The 18,778-nt window shown below is 40.0% G+C and overlaps 1 protein-coding gene and 1 long non-coding RNA gene across 2 annotated transcripts in view; one reads left to right on the top strand and one right to left on the bottom strand.

The window, feature by feature from the left end:
• Positions 1–6,314, bottom strand: part of HSD17B11 (hydroxysteroid 17-beta dehydrogenase 11) — a 39,300-nt gene extending 32,986 nt beyond the window's left edge. Inside the window, exon 1 of the mRNA XM_070614356.1 lies at positions 5,500–6,314. Coding sequence (XP_070470457.1) covers positions 5,500–5,709 — 210 coding nt within the window. The 5' untranslated portion in view covers positions 5,710–6,314. The remainder of the gene's footprint in view (positions 1–5,499) is intronic.
• On the top strand, positions 4,301–18,216 carry LOC139082530 (uncharacterized). Its single transcript, XR_011538623.1, has 3 exons — positions 4,301–4,916; positions 5,410–5,485; positions 17,964–18,216. It is a non-coding gene; the product is annotated as an uncharacterized lncRNA (long non-coding RNA).
• The last annotated feature ends 562 nt before the right edge of the window (positions 18,217–18,778 follow it).

Genomic DNA, 18,778 nt, shown 5'->3' with positions numbered 1-18,778 from the left:
AAAATGAAAACACGCCATACCAACTCATTTGGGACGCAGCAAAAGTAGCCCTAAGAGGGAAATTCATTGCAATACAGGCTCACCTCACTAAACAAGAAAAAGCTCACATAAGCAACCTCAAAAGACACCTAACAGAATTAGAAAAAGAAGAACAAACAAAGCCCAAAGTCAGTAGAAGGAGGGAAATAATAAAAATTAGAGCAGAAATAAACGATATTGAAACAAAAAAGACAGTAGAAAGGATCAATGAAACAAAGAGATGCTCCTTTGAAAAAATTAACAAAATCAACAAACCCTTAGCCAGACTCACCAAGAACAGAAGAGAGAAATCTCAAATAAATAAAATTAGGAATGAGAGAGGAGAAATCACAACGGATACTAAAGAAATACAAGGGATCATAAGAGAATACTATGAAAAACTATATGCCAACAAATTGAACAACCTAGAAGAAATGGACAAATTCCTAGACTCTTACAACCACCCCAAACTGAATCAGGAAGAAATAGAGAATCTGAATAGACCAATCACAAGTAAAGAAACAGGAACAGTAATCAAAAACCTCCCCCAAAATAAGAGTCCAGGACCAGACGGCTTCTCTGGAGAATTCTACCAAACATTCAAAGAAGATTTAATACCTATCCTTCTCAAACTATTCCAGAATATTGAGGAAGATGGAGAACTCCCTAACACATTCTATGAAGCCGACATCACTCTGATCCCCAAACCTGACAAGGACAACACAAAGAAGGAGAACTACAGGCCGATATCACTGATGAACATAGATGCAAAAATCCTCAACAAAATTCTGGCAAACTGAATACAGCAATACATCAAAAAGATTATACACCATGATCAAGTGGGATTTATGCCAGGGACACAGGGATGGTTTAACATCTGCAAGTCAATCAATGTGATACACTACATTAACAAAATGAGAAACAAAAACCACATGATCATCTCAATAGATGCAGAGAAAGCATTTGACAAGATCCAACATCCGTTTATGATAAAAACCCTCAATAAAATGGGTATAGAAGGAAAGTACCTCAACATAATAAAGGCCACATATGACAAACCCACAGCCAACATCATACTCAACGGACAAAAACTGAAAGCCATCCCTCTGAGGACAGGAACAAGACAAGGGTGCCCACTTTCACCACTCCTATTCAACATAGTACTGGAGGTGTTGGCCAGAGCAATTCGGCAGGAAAAAGAAATAAAAGGAATTCGAATAGGCAATGAAGAAGTAAAACTCTCGCTGTTTGCAGACGACATGATGTTATATATAGAAAACCCAAAAGAATCCACAGGAAAACTATTAGAAACAATCAACAGCTACAGTAAAGTTGCAGGGTATAAAATCAACATACATAAATCAGTAGCATTTCTATACACTAACAATAAAGTAACAGAAAAAGAACTCAAGAACGCAATCCCATTCACTATTGCAATGAAAAGAATAAAATGCCTTGGGATAAATTTAACCAAGGAAGTGAAAGATTTATACAATGAAAACTACAAGACTTTCTTGAAAGAAATCGACGATGACATAAAGAGATGGAAAGACATTTCATGCACATGGATTGGAAGAATAAACATAGTTAAAATGTCCATACTACCTAAAGCAATCTACAGATTCACCGCCATCCCAATCAGAATCCCAATGACATTGTTTACAGAAATTGAACAAAGAATCCTAAAATTCATATGGGGCAACAAAAGACCGAGAATTGCCAAACCAATCCTGGGCAAGAAAAACAAAGCCGGAGGCATCACAATCCCTGACTTCAAAACATACTACAAAGCTACAGTAATCAAAACAGCATGGTACTGGTACAAAAACAGGTGCACAGATCAATGGAACAGAATTGAAAGCCCAGAAATAAAACCACACATCTATGGACAGCTAATCTTCGACAAAGGAGCTGAGGGCCTACAATGGAGAAAAGAAAGTCTCTTTAACAAATGGTGCTGGGAAAACTGGACAGCCACATGTAAAAGACTGAAAATTGACCATTCTTTTTCACCATTCACAAAAATAAACTCAAAATGGATCAAAGACCTAAACATTAGGCCTGAAACAATAAGTCTTCTAGAAGAGAACATAGGCAGTACACTGTTTGGCAGCAGTTTCAAAAGAATCTTTTCGGACACCATAACTCCTCAGATGAGGGAAACAATAGAAAGAATAAACAAATGGGACTTCATCAGACTAAAGAGCTTCTTCAAAGCAAGGGAAAACAGGATTGAAACAAAAAAACAGCCCAATAATTGGGAAAAAATATTTACAAGCTAGTTATCCGACAAAGGGTTAATCTCCATAATATACAAAGAACTCACACAGCTCAACAACAAAAAAACAAACAACCCGATCAAAAAATGGGCAGAGGATGTGAACAGACATTTCTCCAAAGAAGATATAAGGATGGCCAATAGACACATGAAAAGATGTTCATCGTCACTAATCATTAGGGAAATGCAAATCAAAACTACACTAAGATATCACCTTACACCGATTAGATTGGCAAAAATATCCAAAACCAAGAGTGACAAATGTTGGAGAGGTTGTGGAGAAAAAGGAACCCTCATACACTGTTGGTGGGAATGCAAACTGGTGCAGCCACTATGGAAAACAGTATGGAGATTTCTCAAAAAGTTAAAAATAGAAATACCTTATGACCCAGCCATCCCACTACTGGGTATCTATCCTAAGAACCAGAAATCAGCAATTCCAAGAGTCCCATGCACCCCTATGTTCATTGCAGCATTATTTACAATAGCCAAGACGTGGAACCAACCTAAGTGCCCAACAACTGATGATTGGATAAAGAAGATATGGTATATATACACAATGGAATACTACTCAGCTATAAAAAAGGACAAAATCGTCCCTTTCGCATCAACATGGATGGACCTTGAGGATATTATGTTAAGCGAAATAAGCCAGACAGAGAAAGACGAACTCTATATGACTCTACTCATAGGTGGAAGTTAACATATAGACAAGGAGAACTGATCGGTGGTTACCAGGGAAAAGGGGGGAGTGGGGGGAGGGCACAAAGGGTGAAGTGGTGTACCCACAACATGACTAACAATAATGTACAACTGAAATCTCACAAGGTTGTAAACTATCATAATCTTAATAAAAAAAATTAACACAACTATCATTGCAATTTCATTAAAAGTATACATATTTTACCCACAAAAAAGTAGGAAGGACATAATCTCAAAATAAAAGGATTATTTAAGTTAAACGAATTTAACATAATGAAAACTCACTACATTATCCTTCATTTTCTGACCACTTCCGCTACTACCACCCTGGTCTGACAAACCAGCACCATCTCTCACCTGGATTATCACAATGGTCTAACTCGTCTCCCCGCCACCCAGCAGCAGGAGGAAACTCTTCAGTAGAAACTGGCTCAAAACCCTCCACTGGATCCCCCAGTAAAAGCTGAAGCACAAACCACGGCCGACAGGAACACTACGATTTGGAGTCTCTGTTCCTTAAGTCTCTAGACCAGCGCTGTTCCATAGAAATATAATGCAAGTCACAGACGTAATTTTAATGTTTCTAGTAGCCACATTAAAAAAAATTAATTTAGTATTATATTTGATTTAACTTAATATATCCAAAATATTATTTTGAAATATTATTTGAAATATTATCATTGCAACATGTAATCCATACAAAAGTTATTAACAAGATGCTCTACATTCTTTTTTACATAATCAGTCTTTGAAATCCCATGGGTATTTACACCCACAGCACATCTCAATGTAGATGAGCTACATTTCAAATGCTCAACAGCCACAAGTGGCTACGCTACTAGCAACTACTGTACTGGACAGCACAGATCTAGACCTTTCTTTTACTTCTCTCCCTTCCCTCACTTTGTGCCAGGCTTTGCATGGCTGATCTCTCTCTGCAGAGCTGTGCGAAGGGCTCACTGTAGCCTCAGCCTCTTCTGATCTCGACTCAACTGTCTTCATCTCATCGAAGCCTTCTCCCATCCCCACCCTCCCCACCATACAGAGTCCCTATCCCCTTCCATGTTTTATTTCTTCCTGATACTTATCACCAGCCAACAATTACATATTTTATGTATGTAATTCAGCATGTCTTGTTGATCATCCCTAGCTCACGAGGTTCGTGTTTTCCTCACCGCCGTGTCTTCAGTTCTGCTTTGGAACAGTGCCTGGCAGAGAGTAAGTGCTCAATATTTGTTGGATAAATGCACTTTGCTCCAGAGTAGAGAAAACTTTGTACAAACCAGCACTGGGCATTGGGAATCATTCACCTAGCTGTGTAAAGTAACCCTTACACATTGGCTTAAACTTCACTTTGTGAAGGAATAATACTAACACTCGTGTATTTACCAAGTGCCAGACGCTGTGCTAACTGCTTTGCGTGCATTATTTGGTATAATCCTCCCAGTCCTCAAAGGTAAGTGGTGTTATTTTATCCATTTTGCAGAAAAGGAACCGAAGCTCTCGGAAGTTTCCCATGAAGTTGAATAGTTATCCGTGAGGAAGTGGAGAGCTCCCCCGAGTTTGACCACACCCATGCGGGACACTACTGTGACCACAGCAGATGAGGCTGGGCCTAGTTTGTACCTTACATTGCATGTGGAATTATTTAATGTCTATTTTCCCTACTAGACTGAGGGAATAGGACCCTATTTCCTGCTTGCCACTGTGTTCTTAATATCTAGGCAGCAGGTGCTCAATAAGTATTTGTTGATTGCTATTTCAATCGCCCTGCTCACTGGGTTAGCTTCATCTAGAGTCGCACAGCCTGAACTCTTCTTTACAGCATTGCATGTTGTCTCCTGTGTACAGATGGTGTTTCAGGCCATCAGGTGGCTCAGAACACCTCTTTGTCCATCTACCACCGGCCAAATCAAACGTAAGATTCTAAATCCTCTCTTCCTTAACGCTACGCCTTCTAGTACAACATTACATTGAAGATTTTTTCTTTTTTATTGTTTTTAACTAAAAGATGATTTTGAAAATTTACTCTTGGCAATTATTATGGCAGAGTAATGTTGCTTTCTGTTGGGTGTAATCTTTTAAACCCATTTATCTCAGGAACTGCAAGTAGGGTTTTTTTTTTTTAATAAGTACAAACCTCTTACTCTTTTAATATACTAGCTAAAACGATTACTTTTTCCATATGATTAAGTTAGAGGAATCAGTGAAATCAGGTTTCGGGGGAGATTACAAATTATTTTCAGGGCAAAAGTAAGGATAAATTTATAATGTCAAATTTGCGATAGGCAGTAACTGGAAATCTTATACTCTCTAGGTCCGTTTTCATGTGATCATAAACACATTAATTAATCCACAGTTTCCCCGCATCTATAAAATGGCAATAGTAATTTTTTCTACCTAATTTACAGAGATGTTGCAAGGGGTTGTTGCCTGTAAAATGCAGACGTGTCCACAGATTAAAGGTACCAGAAAGTAAAAAACATGGTAAGCACTATTACCTTATTTATATCCCATAGAACCAGTTTGCATTTAAGTTTGGCAAATTCATAGGCAGTCAGTCTCCCAAGTCCATGTCCAGCTCCAGTAATCAGGACGATTTCTCCGGCGACCGATTTCCTCTTCTTGGGAATAAAAAGCTTCAGGAAAGACTCTAAGGTGAAAAAGATCAGTAAGGGCAGAAGCAGGAGCTGGTCCAGCAAGAATTTCATCCTTTTCGCTGCTTGAGCTTTTGCTTTGTTTCTTTTTACCAAGCACTCTAACCTGCCTCTGGGAGATGTTGACTCAAATACCGGAGGGAATAAAAAGCAAGAACGAGGAAGGGCTCCTTTATAACAACAAACAACTCGAAACCGCACCTTCCGGCTGGCCTCGGTTAGGTCGTCTGCAATTGGCTGGGGCTGCAGCGCGGAGCCACTGCTCGCCAGCTCAGAAATCTGGGAGGGACAAAGTCCGGGGCAGAGCAAAGCTTCCGAGTTCTGGCGTCGCAGCCAGCGCTGTCTTTCATCCGCTGCCTCCGCGTCTCCTGAGCCGGCCTTGGAGGCTTAGTTGCCTCACGTTTTCCTAAATTTGATCGATTCTTCTCTCAGTTGCAAGGATGACTGACGGTGTCCGCAGTCCAGACGCTTCTTTGAAACTTGATGGTTGCCCATCACTGGTTAAAGGGAAGCCAGTGTAGGTTTCTGTCTTAAAGGAGCCTGGAGAGAAGGCCAATTGTTCTGCCCCCAGCTGAGGAATGACCGTACATCACGTTTTAGTTTGAGCTAAGCACGGTTTCTGGAGGACAGAGGAAATTTTTCCCTCTCAAGGACAGCCATAATCAAGCCCCAAGAGAAGTCCAATCATGTTAAAGGGAATTCTTTCCCTAAGGAAGAGCAGTGTAATTGGATAACCTTTTTCACTCAACTTATTAAAATCTGTGAGAAAACGTACATTACACTTTAGTAATTGTATCTTTATCCAGTTTAATAAGTCACTGTCTCCGGAATGAATGATAAAATAGAAAATCACCTTGCCGATAGATGACCTCTGTAATTTTTGCTTTCGTAGCCTATATATGTAAGTATTCAATATATAACTGGTGATTTAAGAAAATCCCAGAGATTGGTTATTATTCTTTTATATATTTTATATATTTGTGGTTTTTAAAGATACCTTTCATTGGGTGAGTTTAAAATGTTTTATAGGGAGCCAGTCCTGTGGCATAGTGGTTAAGTTAGGCATGCCTTGCTCTGGTGACCCAGGTTTGTGGGTTCAGATCCCAGGCACAGACATACATCACTTGTCAGGTATGCTGTGGTGGCGACCTACATATAAAGTGGAGCAAGATTGGCACAGATGTTAGGTCAGGGCTAATCTTCCTTAGAAAATAAATAAATAATATAAAATGTTTTATGTATGGGGCATCTTAATTTCATGCTGGCTTCTGTTAAAAACAAGACGACAGGCTCAAAATGGAGTTGTTTATGCTAAGCACCATGTCACCAAACTGAGACTGAACTTAATCACAGTTTCGGTTCTCCCAGAAGTGGAATCTTACGCCAGTTAATCATGTGACTTCTTCCTATAGATATTGGGCAAAAAAGTTTGACAAACACTGACCCTGCTCTAGCTCCAGTTATGCTTCTGCTTGCTGTGGGGACCTTAAAAAGTCAATCCAGCTGATTTATTTGTTCACAAAATAGTTTTTTTCTCTACTTCCTAGGAGGCTTGTTGAAAATCAAACAAAAGGGGCCAGCCCGGTGGTGCAGTGGTTAAGTGCACACGTTCTGCTTCTCGGTGGCCCGGGGTTTGCCGGTTCGGATCCTGGGTGTGGACATGGCACCACTTGGCAAAAGCCATGCTGTGGCAGGCATCCCACATATAAAGTAGAGGAAGATGGGCACGGATGTTAGCTGAAGACCTGTCTTCCATGGCAAAAAGAGGAGGATTGGCAGTAGTTAGTTCAGGGCTGATCTTCCTCAAAAAAAAAAAAAAAAAAGAAAGAAAAGAAAATCAAACAAAAGCTCTGGAAACTAACTCTCTACACAAATATTAGTACCATTGTAAACTCTTATTTGGGGGCTATGAGAAAAAGTTGCAGATAATATCGAGAGTTTTCAAGAACTCCATGGTAGAGTTCGGCCTCCTCAGGACTGTCACTATCCCTTCATCCCCTATAACAGTGTAAGGCTGCTTAAGTAAGACGGAGAAGTGAGCATGATTATTTGTGAACTTCAATTTCTTGTGATCATCCTGTCTCTGAAGTAAAGGGTGACCATTAGTCATTAGTCACCCACATGACAAAAGTCTCTCTCTAAGCTCTGTAGCTTCTCACAAAAAGCCCTCATTCAATTACAGTCAAGAACTTGTTGACGATAGTAACCCATAACCAATCTATAAATGAAAATTTGGGAGAGTTTATTCTGAGCTCAGTTCCTAGCCTAAGGAAAGATGCTTAATCCTTAAGGAAATGCCAACGTTGGGAGGGGGAGGGAAGTTGCACCTTCATCTCAAGGACCTTTGTTCTTGCCGTAGTGAATATCTAAAGCAGATATACAATGCATGCTCAACGGCCTCGGCCTCGGTCAGGCCCTTTTGGAAAGACAAGGTCAGGCCAAATTAGGTTTACACAAAATGGCTTCCGCATATGCTCCAATATCCTCTTGCTTGCCATTTCTGTTTGTCAAACTGAATTGAAACTGACAGACAGTTAACCTCTTACTGCGCACAAGATCAGAGTTGGGTCTTTATTTTCAATAACCAATCTTTGGGATTTTCTTAAATCACCAGTTATATATTGAATACTTACGTATATAGGCTACGAAAGCAAAAATTACAGAGGTCATCTATCGGCAAGGTGATTTTCTATTTTATCCTTCATTCCGGAGACAGTGACTTATTAAACTGGATAAAGATACAATTACTAAAGTGTAATGTACGTTTTCTCACAAATTTTAATAAGTTGAGTGAAAAAGGTTATCCAATTACACTGCTCTTCCTTAGGGAAAGAATTCCCTTTAACATGATTGGACTTCTCCTGGGGCTTGATTATGGCTGTCCTTGAGAGGGAAAAATTTCCTCTGTCCTCCAGAAACCGTGCTTAGCTCAAACTAAAACGTGATGTACGGTCATTCCTCAGCTGGGGGCAGAACAATTGGCCTTCTCTCCAGGCTCCTTTAAGACAGAAACCTACACTGGCTTCCCTTTAACCAGTGATGGGCAACCATCAAGTTTCAAAGAAGCGTCTGGACTGTAGACACCGTCAGTCATCCTTGCAACTTGGAGAAGAATCGATCAAATTTAGGAAAACGTGAGGCAACTAAGCCTCCAAGGCCGGCTCAGGAGACGCGGAGGCAGCGGATGAAAGACGACGCTGGCTGCGACGCCAGAACTCGGAAGCTTTGCTCTGCCCCGGACTTTGTCCCTCCCAGATTTCTTTTTTTTTTTTTAAGGGAAGCAAGGACATTTCAGATGGGGAATGAGTATTCAAAAAGGAGAGGTGGTTATTTGCTTGTGCTGGCTCAGTTGGAAAGCATGTTTCCACATACACTGCAGTTTATCTTAATAAGATAACAAACTCTTCCTGGAGAGATCTTAGCATTAAAAATGATGAGGATTTTAGGCTGGTTAATTTTAAAACTGCAGATGAGAAGCAGGCTCTTAGGAATGGAATTTGCTTGCCCTTTGATCAGAGACAGTTGCATTTGTGAAGGAAATCTCCATGCCTCCCTCTCTGTGCCAGGAGGAAGGGGGGATGGCCTTATCTCTGGAAACTCTTAATGGGGAAGGCAAGAACTTAAGTTGTTTACTGTCTGGCAACCTCATGTAACTGACCCCCCACCCCAAAATCCTCCTTTGTCTTTAGCTGAGGATAATATTTGAGCAGTGACTTCTGCCATTTACTCAATCCGGTTTGATTCTTCTCTAAAAGTTGTTGGACCGCCCAATGGCTGGATCCTACCGGCACTGGTACCATTTTAACTCCTTTTTGTGTGTGTGTGTGTCTCATAAAGAGATAACTCTCATACCTATGCCTTAAATTTAGCTCTAACCCTCAACTTGGTGCAGCAGAAGCTCTGACTGCCCATGGGTCCTGTCCCCATGCTATTCTATTCTCTAAATAAAAGAGCACTACTGCCAGATCTTAAGAGTCTAAGAAATCTTTCTTTCGACTCCTCGGCTCACCGACCCCGCATCAAAAAATAAGGCAAAGTTTATAGGCTTTGCTCTTGTGGTGAGGCTTGGTCTGGTTCAGGGTGGTTGGTGATTGCGTCTCCTTAACATAACAAAAGAAAAAAATTCAATTTGGAACGACAGTTAAAATACTCTCCCAGATTTCTGAGCTGGCGAGCAGTGGCTCCGCGCTGCAGCCCCAGCCAATTGCGGAAGACCTGACTGAGGCCAGCCGGAAGGAGCGGTTTTGAGTTGTTGTTTCTTGTTATAAAGGAGCCCTTCCTGGTTCTTGCTTTTATTGCTCTGGTATTTGAGTCAACAACTCCCAGAAGCAGTTTAGAGTGCCTGGTAAGAGCAAATAAAGCAAAAGCTCGAAGCAGCAAAAAGGATGAATTTCTTGCTGGTCAACATAGTGAGTCAAAACTACCCACTTTTTTTTTAAATACAGTTTTTTAATAGAAAAATAGCAGAGCCTGAGCCTCAATATATGTTGATGAGGATTTTTAGGCTGCTTAATTTTAAAATGGTTTATGACGAGGATTTTTAGGCTGCTTAATTTTAAAATGGCTTATGATGAGGATTTTTAGGCTGGTTAGTTTTAAAACTACAGATGAGATTCAGGCTCCAAGGAGTGGAATTTGTTTGCCCCTTTGTTGGGAAACATTTACATTTCTAAGGGAAACCTCTATCTGTGAAGATGCCTCCCTCTCTGTGCCAGGAAGAAGGGGGGATGGTCTTATCTCTGGAAGCTCTTAATCAATGCCAGAGGCAAGAACTTACGTTGGTTGCTGTCTGGCAATCTCCTGTAACTGATTTAGGGTGGTGGCTTCTGACCTTTACTTAATCCGATTTGATTCTTGTCTAAAAGTCATGGGATCACCCAATGACCAGACCCCACCTGCACTGATACCATTTTAACTTTTTTTCATGTTCTTTCCTTTGTCTTGTAAAGAGATGAATCATATACCTATGCCTTAAATTTAGCCCTAACCCTCAACTCGGGGCAGCAGCAGGAGCTCTGACTGCCCGTGGGTCCTGTCCCCACGCACCAGCTCTGCCTGCCCATGGGTCCTGTCCCCATGCCAGTGGGGGCAGCAGAAGCGGCGGCAGCAGAAGCTCTGACTGCCCATGGGTCCTGTCCCCATGCTATTCCATACTATTCTCTAAATAAAAGAGCACTACTGCCAGATCTTGAGAGTCTAAGAAATCTTTCTTTCGACTCCTCGGCTCACCGACCCCGCATCATATGTTACCTTTCATCGGGTGACTTTACAATGTTTTATAGGGGGCCGGCCCTGTGGTAAACTCAGACGCAAATAAATATAAGGTGTTCTGGTTACCTATTGCTGTGCCATTAGGTATTTCTATATCTATTTGGCCGACTATTTATCTTTCTGTGCATGATGTATCTATGTTATTTGTCATCTATTTATCACCATATAGTAATTCCATTACCATCAGCACCACCAATTTTGTCTTTCCAACTAGACTGCGCAGGAGGACACCATGCACAGTTAACTTGTGTATTTTTCACACAAACTGCATCATCCATAAAATAACTACTAGTTAGTAAATATTTCTTTTTAGTCTCTGTTTTATGAAAATTATATGATTCTTTTATTTAAAAAACAAAGCACAAGAAACAACCAAAAAATACAAAGAAAAAAAATTCTTTCAAATCTCATTTTTCAGAAATAAACACTTCCTTTGTAACTATCATGCCAGTCCTTGAGCTGTCAGAGGTCTTCATATATTCTGGATATTAACCCTTATCAGATAGATGATTTGTAAATATATTCTCCCATTCTGTAGGTTGTCTTCTCACTGTGTGTATAGTGTCTTTTGATGCACAAAAGTTTTCAATTTTGATGAAGTCTCATTTATCTATTTTTTCTTTTGATGTTTTTGCTTATGGTATCATATCCAAGAAACAGTTGCCTAATCCAAAATAGGCACAAAGATGTATGCCTATGTTTTCTTCTAACAGTTCTATCATTGTAGCTCTTACATTTAGCTTGTTGATCTGTTCTAAATTAATTTTACATATGATGCAAGGTAGGAGTTCAAATTCATTCTTTTACATATGGATGTCCTGTTGTCCCAGCACCATTCATTGAAAAGACTATACTTTTATCATTGAATTATCTTTATAACCTTGTCAAAAATCATTGACCATACATGTATAGGTTTATATTTAGACTCTCATTCTATTCATTGATGTATTTCAAATATCTATTCTGATGCCAGTACCACACTGTGCTTATTACTGTAGGTTTGTAGTTAGTCTTGAAACTGGGCAGTGTGAGTGAGTCCTCCAACTTTGTTCTTATTTTTCAAGATTGTTTGGCTATTCTGGGTCACTTGTATTTCCATATGAATTTTAGGATTAGCTTGTCCATTTCTACAAAAAGGCAACTGGAATTTTGATAGGGATTGTGTTGAATCTGTAGATGAATTTGAGAGTATTGCTATCTTAACAATATTAAGTCTTCTGATATATGAGTATGAAATGTCTTCCATTTATTTAGATCTTCTTACATTTCTTTCAGCAATGTTTTAGTTTTCAGAGTATGTCTTACACTTCTTTTGTTAAAATTATTACTAATTATTTTATTCCTTTTGATGCTATTACAAATGGAATTGTTTTCTTAATTTCATTTTCAGATTGCTACTGAGAATATATAGAAATAGAATTGATTTTTGTATATTGACCTTATATCCTGCAACCTTGCTGAACTTTTTAATTCATTCTAGTAGATGTTTAGTGGATTTGTTAGGATTTTCCTATATAGAAGATCATATTATTTGCATTTTCTTTCCCATCTGGTTGCCTTTTTTCTTTGCTTTGCTTAATTGTCGTGGATAGAACCTCCAGTACAATGTTGATTAGAAGTGACTAGAAGTGATGAGTGATGAAAGCAAGAACAAAGATGTCTTATTCCTGATCTTAGAGGAAAAATATTCAATCTTTCATCGTTAAGTAGGATGTTAACTGTGCGTTTTTCATAGATGCTCTTTAGTAGGTTGAGGAGCTTCTCTTCTATTCCTACTTTGTTGAATGTTTTTACCATAAAGAGGTGTTTGATTTTGTGAAATGCTTCTTCTATGTCTATTGTGATGATTGTGTGGTTTTGTATTTTATTTATTGATATGGTGTATTACTTTAATGGATTTTCATATATTAAACCAAACTTGCATTCCTGGAGTGTATCCCATTTGGTGCATATCCCATGGTGCATTATCCTGTTTGTATATTTCTCAGTGTTGTTTACCAGTATTTTGTTGAGGACTTTTGTGTCTCTATGCATAAAAGATATTGGTCCATAGTTTTCTTCTGATGTCTTTTGGTATCTGAATAATATTGGCCTTATAGCATATGTCAGGAAGAGTTTGCTCCTCTTTTTGGAAGAGTTTATGAATAATTAATATTAATTCTTCTTTAAATGTTTGGTAGAATTCACCAGTGAAGCCATATGGGTCTGGGTTCCACTTTGTAGGTAATTTTTGAATGCTAATTCAATCTCTTTACTTATTATAAATCTACTCACAGGTTTTCTAGTTCTTCTTGAGTTAGTTTTGTTAGTTTGTGTCTTTCTTGGAATCTTTCCATTTCATCTACAAAAACACGTCTTTTTGAAGCCAAAGGCCAGTTCTCTTCCCATTACATTATGCAGTCTCTAGTTACTGGTATTCTTTAAAAAATATCTTTGTTCTTTGTCTCTGAAGCATTTAAAGGAAAGTAAGTCTCATTTATTGTATTGCCCATGAATCTATTGATACTATTTGCCAAACTTTTTTTATCCAAGTGTTTTAATTCTTTCCTTTTGGATATTGTGTGGGCTATTTCAAATCAATGCAACTGATATTTTTGAGCATCTTCTCTGTGTCAGGCACATAATTCTCTTTCTAAAGACTCCTTCTTCATTTTTAACTCCTTCACAGAATCTTCTTTTGCCTCCATTTCAATTCAATTCACAAAGCGTTTATTGAGTTTCTGTATGTGCCAGTAGCTGTGCAAATTGGCAAATGTAGAATATTAATCTTTGGAAGAAGCAAACAGTCCAATGGGTGAAACACATATGCAAAATGATGAATACTGAACACTGTGGAAAGTACTATGAGAGATAAAGACTAAAGTCAATGAAGACTAGAAGAAAGGTGCAGTTACCTCTCCCTATGCAGGTTAGGGACTGCTTCACAGGCAAACCTAAGTAGGAATTCATCACATTAATGTACAGGAAGAGAAGCAAGAGCATTCATAGCAGATGGCACAGGATATGCAAGGTTAAGAAGGTATGTCACAATGTTCTGGGAACTGTGTAAGATTCTAAGGAGGAGAGAGAGGAGATGAGACTGAGCAGGTGGACTGAGGCTAAGTCTTAAAGGGCTTCCTATGTTGTAGGTTAGAATGTGATTTTATCCAGTTGGTGATCAAGATTATTGATATATTTTAAATAGTAGGATAACATGATTGAATCCTCCATTCTTGTGACAAATTACTACACACTTCCCTTGTGACAATGATTGTGATAGGTCCTGGGCTAAGAAGGTCAGTGTGACATGGGAGCAGAGGTTAAGAGCACTGATTTTGGAGCCAAATTTTCAGGGTTTGAATCCTGGCTCCATTGGTACTAGCCTCATGACCTTGGACAATTTACTTAAACCCTTTGTACCTCATTTTCCTCACCTATAAAATACAGATAAGAATAGAATCTAACTTTTAGGATTGCTGTGAGGACAAATCTAGTAATATACACAAATACTTAGGAGAGTCTGCTATCATTATTATTACAATTTTGAATAAAACCACTCACCATCTGTCTCTGTGAATCTTGCACCCTAGTGGGGAAGGTAGAAAATGAATAACCTGTGTGAATATATAATTACAAATTTGCTATTACAAAAATTCTATAAAAGAGTCAAAGAGGTGCTTTGACGGAGAATAACAGGTAAGGTGGGAGGGATGCCTTCTTTATCGAGGGTGACCAAAGGAGGTGACATTGAATCAGAAGTCTGAAGAATCTGTCAAACACTCTTCTCAAGACATTTTGCCTAAGCCCATAACTTCAATTTCCACCTCTCTGTGAGTGGCTCTTTGTTCAGGTGACCATGACAGAAAACAGTAGTCCCTCCTTATCCATAGAGGACATGTTCCCAGTGGATGCCTAACTGAGGATAGCACCGAACCCTATCTATACTATGTTTTTTTCCTATACACACACATTTATGATAAAGTTTAATTTATAAATTAAGCACAGTAGGAGATTAACAACATTAATAATAAAATAGGGTAATTATAACAATATACCGTAATAAAAGTTACTGTAGATCTTAGCAACCTCAGCATATGATATTTTTCCTTTCCTTAAATCAAGAACTTTCACCTTTTCACTTAAAGGAGGCACTTTATGGCTCCCCTTTGGCATATCTGAATTGCCAGCATTACTACTTTTGCACTTTGGAGCCATTATTAAGTAAAGTAAAGGTGATTTCAAGATAAGCACTGCAGTATTGTGACAGCTGATCTGATAACTGGCTACTAAGAGAATAGGGGTGGGTAGTGCATGCAGTGTGGATACACTGGACGAAGAAATGATTCACGTCCTAGGTGGGATGGAGTGAGATGGCATGAGATTTCATCATGCTACTCAGAATGGCATTCAATTTAAAACTTACGAATTGTTTATTTCTGGAATTTTCCATCTAATATTATTGGACAGTGATTGACCATGGATAACTGAAACTGTAGAAAATGAAATCATGGATAATGGGGGGCTACGTATGTAAACTGGGTGGCTTATAAACAATAGATATTTATTTCTCACAGTTCTGAAGGCTGGAAAGTCTAAGATCAAGGCACCAGCAGATTCCGTGTCTGGTGAGGCATAGCTTCTTGGTGGGTAGATGGCCATCTTTTCCTGTATCCTCACATGGCAGAAGGGGTGAAGGAGCTCTCTAGGACCTCTTTTATAAGGACATCATTTATGAGGGCTCCCCACTTATGACCTAATCACTTCCCAAAGGCCCCACCTCCTAATACCATCATCTTTGAGGGTTAGGATTGCAACATATGACTATTCAGAGGACGCAAACATTCAGTCTTTAGCATTCCACTCCTGGTCCCCCAGAATTCATGTCCTTCTCACATGCAGAACACATTCATTATATCCCAACCGCCCAAAAGTCTTAACTCATTCCAGCATGAACTCTGAAATCTAAAATCCTAAGTCTTATCTATATGGCATCTAAATCACATATGGGTGACATTCAAGGTATGATTCAACCTGAGGTAAATTGCTCTCCAGCTGTGAGTCTGTGAAACCAACATGCTAGGTGCTTCCAAAATACAACGGTGGGACAGGCATAGGATAGACACTCCCATTCTGAAAGGGAGAAATAGGAAAGAAGAAAGGAGTGACAAGTCCCAAGTAAGTCCAAAACCTAATGGGTCAAAGAACATTAAACCTTAAGGCTCAAGAATAAGCCTGTTTGGCTGGATGCTCTGTCTTCCAGGCCCACTGGAGCTGCAGTCCTCCTTCCATATTTCTCCCCACTGGTGTGGGGTGCAGATTGCTCTGTAGGTCTGGAGTCAGCAGACTTCCCCCCTGCCTCCGCTGGACATTGCCCGAACGGTGGCTCTCTGTGGTGGCACTGCCCTTTGAAATCCAGGTGAGGGCAGTCATGCCCTGGGCTCTTGCATTCTGCGCGCAGGTGGAGACAGTGCTGTACTGACGCCACCGAACTTTGCTACCTGTGCCCTTGGAAGAGGCAGTCACTATGGCCCCTACTGCATGGAGGCCCACAAGGGCCACACCTGAGTTAGCCAAGGAGCGTGGCACTGGACTGCAGGGAGTGGAGCCCGCAAAGCGAAGCAGTGCTGGGCAGTGCATGCTGAGGTTGTGCAGGCGCAGGAAGCCTCTCTTCTGAAACTGCTCTGTCCTGGGGCCCTTGCTGTGATGGTGGGGCAGCCCTTCAGGACTCTTCTTCTTGGAAAGTAGCTCCTGGCTTCTTTTGAAACGGTCAATCCATACTAATCTCCTTATCAGACAGTCACTTGGGCATACCCTTAGTGTTCTCTTCCAGCCATGTTTTCTCATTTTTCACAACATAGATAGGCTGAGAATTTTCCAAATCTTTGTGTTCTGCTTCCTTTTCAATGAACAATTCCATCTTTAAGTCATTTCTTTCTTCTGGTATTTTACTAAAAGCAGCCAGGAAGAACGAGGCTGCTCCTTCAACACTTTGCTTAGGAATAGGTTCAGCTAAATATCCAATTTCATTGCTTACAAGTTTTACCTTCCACAAAAACCCAGAACATGAACAAAATTCAGCCAAGTTCTTTGCAAGGATTGCCTTTCCTTCACTTTCCAATAATACGTTCTTCATTTCTGTCTGAGAACTCATGAGAAAGGCCTTTAGCATCCATGTTTCTACCAACATTCTGTTCAGGATTACTTACAAATTCTTAGGAAGACTGAGGCCTTCTCTGTAGCTGTCTTCTTTTCTTTCTGAGTCATTGCCAGAATCACCTTTAATGATCTGTTCATGGCAGCATAGGCTTTTTCTAGCATGCACCTCAAAACTCTTTCAGCCTGTACCCAGTTCCAAAGCCTCTTCCACACTTTGAGTATTTGTTACAGCAGCATCCCACTCCTGCTTCCAATTCTCTTAGTCCTTTAGGGTCACTATAACAAAAACGCCATAGAGCGGCTGGCTTAAACAAGAAACATTTATTTCTCAGTTTTGGGGGCTAGGAAATCTAAGATTAAGGTGCCAAAAGATTTGGCATCTGGCAAGAGTTCACTTCCTGGTTCATAGGCAGCCATCGCCATGCTGCGTCTTCACGTGGCAGAAGAGGACAAGGGATCTCTTAAAAGGGCACTAATCCCATTCGTGAGAGTTTTGCTCTCATGATCTAATCACCTCCCAAAGTCCCCACCTCCAAATACCATCATGCTAGGGGCTAGGTTTCAACATCTGAATTAGTGGGGCACACAAATATTCAATCTATAGCAGAGATGTACTGCTCTGGCCCTGACTTTTCTCCTGAACTTCATACTTTTTATCCAACTGCTTGTTGCACATTTAGACCTTAAGTTCTCTCACAACCACACGCTCAGTATGTAAGTGAGCATAAATGAGGCCCTCTTGTTATGCTAAATGACCCCAGCCCCTCCTCTGTGTGACTACTTGCTGCTCTGTGCATACTCTGAAATAATTCACATGCTCTCCTGATTTATGGCCTCCACTTACTCATGTACTCCTCTATAGCTTGATGAATTAAAACTTTGTTCTATGAGTTTCTCCCCAGGAACAGGCTGACCACAGGCGGGAAACACACCTACAGGGTATCCATCACAGCTGACAGAAGAATGGAACAATGTGATGCCTGGAGCAATCACACCCAGAGACCAACATCCCTGGACCCCCTCCTCACTGCCCATTTTCCCTATAACTGCCTCAAGATTCTGTAATCCTTGAAGATGGCTTTGTTGAGACATTAGTCTGCCATCTTCCCAATTATGACGGCTAATTGAATTAAAGCTTCCGTTCTCAATCCTTAATTTGTGATTAACTGGCTCAGATCACAGAGGGCAGAGCAAGCCCATTGCTCAGTATCAAGTATATGTAACCAAACTCTTTATCTTCTTCTTAATTAATGGCTAAAAGGAAAATACCACTCCAAAACCTTATTTTTTCTTTTCCCTTTTTTTTTTTTAGATTTTTAAAAATTTTATCCTTTTTCTCCCAAAGCCCCCTGGTACATAGTTGTGTATTTTTAGTTGTGGGTCCTTCTAGTTGTGGCATGTGGGACACCACCTCAGCATGGCTTGATGAGCGGCGCCATGTCCGTGCCCAGGATCCGAACCAGCGAAACCCTGGGCCACCGAAGCAGAGTGCACGAACTCAACCACTCAGCCACGGGGCTGGCCTCTAAAACTTATTTTTTGTTTTGTCTCAGAGGGACAAATTAATGCTCAGAGACTGAGATTGTTTTTGCCAATAATTTATTTAACACAGGTTCACTGTGGTAATTATAATAATTTCACAAGCCAATAGTATACAGGATAATGGTTTTTCATTTTGCTTTGTTTTGAGGAAGATTGGCCTTGAGCTAACATCCAT

This window comes from Equus przewalskii, chromosome 3 (genome assembly GCF_037783145.1).
Source record: "Equus przewalskii isolate Varuska chromosome 3, EquPr2, whole genome shotgun sequence".
Classification (NCBI taxonomy): domain Eukaryota; kingdom Metazoa; phylum Chordata; class Mammalia; order Perissodactyla; family Equidae; genus Equus; species Equus przewalskii.
The sequence above is the reverse complement of the archived record's forward strand: the minus strand, read 5'-3'. Positions and strand labels throughout refer to the sequence as shown.